Source organism: Octopus bimaculoides, chromosome 5 (genome assembly GCF_046866305.1).
Source record: "Octopus bimaculoides isolate indiv1 chromosome 5, ASM4686630v1, whole genome shotgun sequence".
NCBI classification, from domain to species: Eukaryota; Metazoa; Mollusca; class Cephalopoda; order Octopoda; family Octopodidae; genus Octopus; species Octopus bimaculoides.
In genome coordinates this window covers 20,562,345-20,568,150 of record NC_142932.1, presented here as the reverse complement: position 1 = coordinate 20,568,150, position 5,806 = coordinate 20,562,345, and the positions used below count along the sequence as shown (strand labels likewise).

Below are 5,806 nucleotides of genomic sequence, written 5' to 3'. Positions count from 1 at the left end.
CCCCAACAACGTACAACACTCCTGAAACACAGCTAATTCTAAGTCCCTACCCTGGTCGGAATGTAGCTCATGAGATATCACAAACCGGCACAACTGGTCCACCAACACTTGTGCAACAAACGTGGCTTCTTAGTCAGGGATGGCATAGGCTTCTGATCACTTTGTAAAGTACTCCGTGACCACACACATGTACCGACTTCCTCTTTCAGCGAATGGCAACAGTCCAGCAATATCCACATCTACTCTTTCCATAGGCGCACCCACTTGGTACAGCTGAAGAGGGGCACACCTCCGCTTCTTGAGTCCCTTCTTGCGCAGCATACATCACAGGAACGACGTCATTCTTCAACGTCTTGACGCATGCCCGTCCAATAAAATCTCTGCCGCAGCCGATTCACAGTCTTCTTTACCCACAAATGTCCACTCGTAATCAGATCATGAATTTCTTCGAACAGCTCAGGTCTCACCCTCTCAGATATCACCAATTGCCAATACTTGTTAAGGTCATCGAGCGTTTCCCGTCGCCTTTCGAGTAGACCCACTGATTCCAGCAGTTCTTAGTTTCAGTGCTGAACCTGGACACTTCTTCCCAAGATGGTCTCACTGCATTCTGCTACAACCACTCTATCACTGGTCCTAAGTCTATATCTTCCATGTCTCTTCTTTAGTTCTTCTTCAGTCGACACATGCCCAGTCACTGCAGTTCGGTTACAATTCTTACTACGATCTTCCCCTCCACTACAATGCTTGCAATCCTGGTCACAAGGTGACGACCCAAACAGACAGCGTTGCCATGTACCAGCCCCGTATGGTGCTGTACCTCATAGTTGTGCTGATCCAGCATCCCTAGCCAGCGTGCCATTTGTCCCTCCAGATTCTTCAGTGTCTTCAACCACTTGGGTGCTGCATTGTCCGTTCTGAGAGTAAAGTTAGACCCATACAGTTACGGATGGAAAAAGTCAATGCTCTTCATCACAGTAGTTCCGCTTTGGTGGACCGAGCTTCTTTCTGTAGTACGCCACCATATATTCCTTGTAGTCCTTCTTTTGAGACTATACTTCGCTAATACCGTGATCACTGGCGTCACTGTCCAGGATGAATGGCTTGCCCTGGTCTTGGTATAGTAACGCAGGGGAACTCACCAACGCATGTTTGAGTTCGTCAAAAGTTCTCTGGGTCAGTGCAGTCCATGTAAACTATCGTGCTATTTTTCCATAATTCTCTTTCGCTTGACCTAGATATTTTTAATTTTTGCTGAATTTCTAGTGTCTAAGAGTGGAAATTGATGAGTACGATGTTTTCTTTTCAAATATTATTCTGAAAAATTTGAAGAGACAAATTTACTTTATCTTGTCTTATTCATTTTGCCCCATCTAAATTTGTCTTTTATATGCTCAAAGAGAGCAGAGATAATTTTGTGAAATAGCATTCTGAATGTTATGGTATTTTTGATGCATTTAGAGAATGTCATTTGCTTAGCTGATGCAGTTTTGTTAGGTAGTGAACATTTGTAAAACTACTATTTTCCTCAAAGTCAAAAGTGTAGCCAGTATTACTCATTGTACCCCACCACCCTTACTGGAGATAGAGAAAGCGGGCTTTTGAAATAGCTGTCCCATACATGTTGAAATTTCCCCGTTCTTGTGAGGATTTTCCCTTTATCTTGATAGCAAAACAATGAAGGGAAACTTATTGAAAACAAAATGTATTAAAATCCATGTCTTTCAAATCTATATCTCTCCACCCACCCACCCACTCACACACACACACACTCATCATGGCTTTGGAGCAGCAACAACCACTAAAATGGTATATTTTTCTTTTCCTTTTTTTGTAATTTTCTGTCATTTTATCGTAATCTATCCCCTTCTTCCCTCCTCCATTGTACTTTCCACAATGAAGATAAAAATGAACACTGCAAGTGAAAGTGTGATGAAAAGAATTGAATTGTAAAGCAACATTTTCAGTCATTTATTTAAAATTTCTCTAACTCAGCAAATCCAATTACATCCAATTGATGGGTTTTGAGATATCAATTTTCTATATTTCCATAACTGTAATTCTTGTGTATGAGGCGCACACAGAATTTCAAGTGCTCAGTCTCTCCATGGATTAAATTCAGTCTTGGCTACGCAAACTACTGTTTAATGTTTTCTTTTAACGGTTTGAAGAACCAAAGGATTGATACTCTTTGGTAAAGAACTGCGACGAGAATAAAATGATGTGTCTGGCGCCCGTGTACGTTTTTTACCAAAAATACTGCGTGTTTTATCTCGCAATTTGCTTGCTGCCTTTTTGAAGATACGACGACCCACATTTGGTTTCAGTGAATCTCGATATCGATATGATGGCTCTGTATCTTCCAGTGATTCTGGTGGCCCTACATTATATGGTTGTGCAGTGGCGTGAGAAACCCGTTGTTTTGGTACCCATCGTAAATTATAAGCTTCCAGTGCATCTAGTAATGGTCTAGATTGCTCTAAACGTGAAGGACCGTGCTTGGATTTAAATCGCACAACATTAGTGTGATAGTCTGGTACATATGGTGAACTCTGTGGTTGTGCAGTGGCGGAAGAGCCCCGTTGTTTTGGTGCCCGTTGTAAAAAATAAGCTTCCGGTTCATTTTGTAATGGTCTATATTGCTGTGAACGTGAACGGCCTTGCTTGGATATATGTGGCTCTACATTCATGTGATAGTCTGATACATGTCGTGGAGGTCGCATCTCAACTCTCAGTGCAGCTCCGTGTGTGCGTCGTGGTATTACCTTGTGGTGATGTTCTGATACATATTGTGAACTATGTGGTTGTGCAGAGGAGTGAGAGCCCCGTCGTTTTGGTGCCCGTTGTAAAAAATAATCTTCCAGTTCATCTAGTGATGGTCTAGATTGCTGTGAACGTGAACGGCCTTGCTTGGATATATGTGGCTCTACATTCATGTGATAGTCTGATACATATCGTGGAGGTCGCACCTCAACTCTCAGTGCAGCTCCGTGTGTGCGTCGTGGTGTAACCTTGTGGTGATATTCTGATACATATCGTGAATTATCGTGAACTTGATCGGATTTTGGGTCTGCTGAATTATTATTTTTCTGTAAATACGAAACACTCCGACACCTGAGGGGCGCTGAAAATTTGCTTTCAGAAATTCTTCTAGGAGGATAAATTGCTTTTCTTTCAGATCTGTTATATGACATGTCTACCGCCGAAATTCTGCATTCACGTGACGACATACGGTGAGGATATGGCTTTGGTATACTGAGGTGTTGTTTGTGTGTTGTGAAATGTTGGCATTCCTCAAATGGTCTTCTAGTTGACGAAATTCCATCATTATTTTCTGGTTGTTCCTTCCTTGAATGTTTAGGAATATAGAACGAGCATATTAAATTAGTCGTATTATTTTGAATCATTTCCGTGGCTGTATTAATGCGATGTGGGTTTATTCTTGATATCGAAGATATTTTCCCGCTTTTGATTATGCAGCTTTTGTTCGCTGCAATATTTTCCTGGTCTTCCTTTGGTAAAGAGTTACCTAATTCTGCGCTTCTCTTGTTCAATTTAACCAGATGGTTGTCAGGGCAGACATCCTTTTCTCCATTCAGTGTCTTACATTCCAATTTGTTGTTTACATACACGTTCTTATCGTCTGCTACTTCACATAAACATCTCTTAGTTTTCTCGTTTTTTGAATAGTCACGTTTTGCTGTTTCATCAACATCGTTTAACTGGTCATTGTTTTGACCTTCCTTAACATCTATTTGAATCATTTCCATCACATCACTAATATGATTCCCAGTATTATTTTCACGATCGTCGTCTTGAGAATCAATATGTCCTGTATTTTCTTCTGTAAAATCCTCGCATTCATTCAGTCCTGTAGATTTGTGTAATCCCCCATTTAGAACATCTAGATATTGTGAATGGTCAGCCATTTTCACAGTCTCGGAACAGAGGTTCTCATAACACTTCGAAAAAACATCGTTCTCTGTGGTAGTCATTCTGGTCACCTCAAATTGACTCTCAATGAAGAGAAAGGAAACTAAATGATTTAATAATGATTTACTTTCAAGTATGACGTCATCAATGAGTGTGACAGTCATTTTGGCATCGTGTAGTAGTCGTAGTAGACGTAGCAGCAGCAGCAACAGCAGCAGCAGCAGCAGCAGCAGCAGCAGTAGTAGTAGTAGTAGTAGTAGTAGTAGTAGTAGTAGTAGTAGTAGTAGTAGTAGTAGTGGTGGTAGCATCGCTAATAAAACCCTATTTCTTTCTACCTCCCAGGCTCAAAAGAATCACTGATGGCGACAGCAGCAAAACGGCGATCACCTGTCAAATTTCACACGTTAATATGAATATTATTTTAAATATATATATAGTATATAATAGCTGATAATGGCAACAATTGGTGAAACAATAAACAAAATGTCTAGCTGTGTTCAGTTACGCATATTTCCGTTCTGTATTCAAACATATTGTATTTGGTAAAATGAGCACTAATTAAATACTGAAGTAGATTTTAATTAAACATTTCTTCATCTTAAAATTGCATTTTCCATCATAAAATTACGTTTTCGTTGTTATGCTAAAAATTCATAGAGGTATCTAATCGATTCCAACGCTGAAAGACAAGCCACAAAATATATCTACCTAGAATTGGAAAACCTCAATCGCAAGTGTATATTTCATGCTACGTTGAAGGATTACGAAATTATAAGAGGATCATTTATTAACCAAGTCGTTTGGGAGAGCGTGTATTTCGTACCTGATAAAATAAGTTCGTATCGACCAGATTTTTTAGCTTGACTAAAGTCCAGTTAAGTTACATGTAGCTGAGATAGGAACTAAAGCCTCATGCCGGACAGAATAACTGCATTTTCTGGGAAATGAACTGAGAGGAAACCATCCTCGAAAGTCCGAAAGGGGCTGGTGGTAAAGATCTACAAAACTTCGTTAGTTTATTAATTCTTTACTATTTGTTTATATTACTACTTTGAAACAACTACTGTTTTACTGCCCTAAATGTTACTTAGCGAGGTCTTAGCATGCTATAACTTATAGACACGAGCTATAACAATGTACAGATTTTATCGTCGTTTGACAAACAAGTTTTCCTAAAACACATCGGTCTAGCTAAGCAATAGTCTTGAGGGAAGTGTAGAGTGAGGAAAAGTGCTTGGTATTGGAAGAGTTGTCACGTATTGACGCATATCTATCAGCTAGATATCATGATATTTCTTTTTATATTATAGAAGATTAGCGAAGTGTGCAAGTGAGGATGATTGGACATACACGCGTTTGTCATGAGTGTACTTTGAGCAGACATTTTCTTATGTACTTTAGGTTGAGGAAAATAGATAATTTCGAAAGTCTCTTGGTCTAGTAGTCATACAAAGTGATATCGTTATCTCTTTCATCATGTTAAAACATCCAACTGGATATGATTTGGACAAGGCTAGAAGACCTCTTAAAAGGTGTTTTCTTCTTTAACCGAAACATTGTTAACTGTCTTTAAATATCACAGGACGTGGAAGAAAGAATAGAGAAAGAAACTTTACATGCCAGTAAACTTTTGCCTAAAAGGTGGGAATTTAATGAGTGGAAAAAGGGACTTAGAAATGGGACTTTGAACAGGGAAGAGGCTCAGGGTTAGAGGACGGTTTTCAGGTGTGTGTGCCTTCCAGTCTTAAAGCAACGGTCACCCACTGAAAGGAAACCTTGTGTGTGCATTTTATTAAAAAGCAGCAAGTATATCATAAAAAACTTTCACTCAGAGTTTCACTTTTCCCGTTCGTCGGACAGTTTTGTTTAGAAT

The 5,806-nt window shown here is 39.6% G+C and overlaps 1 protein-coding gene across 1 annotated transcript; it reads right to left on the bottom strand.

Moving 5' to 3' along the window:
- Positions 1–1,956: 1,956 nt before the first annotated feature.
- On the bottom strand, positions 1,957–4,129 carry LOC149135439 (uncharacterized). The gene has a single exon (XM_089352048.1). It carries the CDS (start codon positions 4,095–4,097, stop codon positions 2,145–2,147), a length of 1,953 nt encoding a protein of 650 aa, XP_089208174.1. The 5' UTR covers positions 4,098–4,129; the 3' UTR covers positions 1,957–2,144.
- Between the last annotated feature and the right edge of the window lie 1,677 nt (positions 4,130–5,806).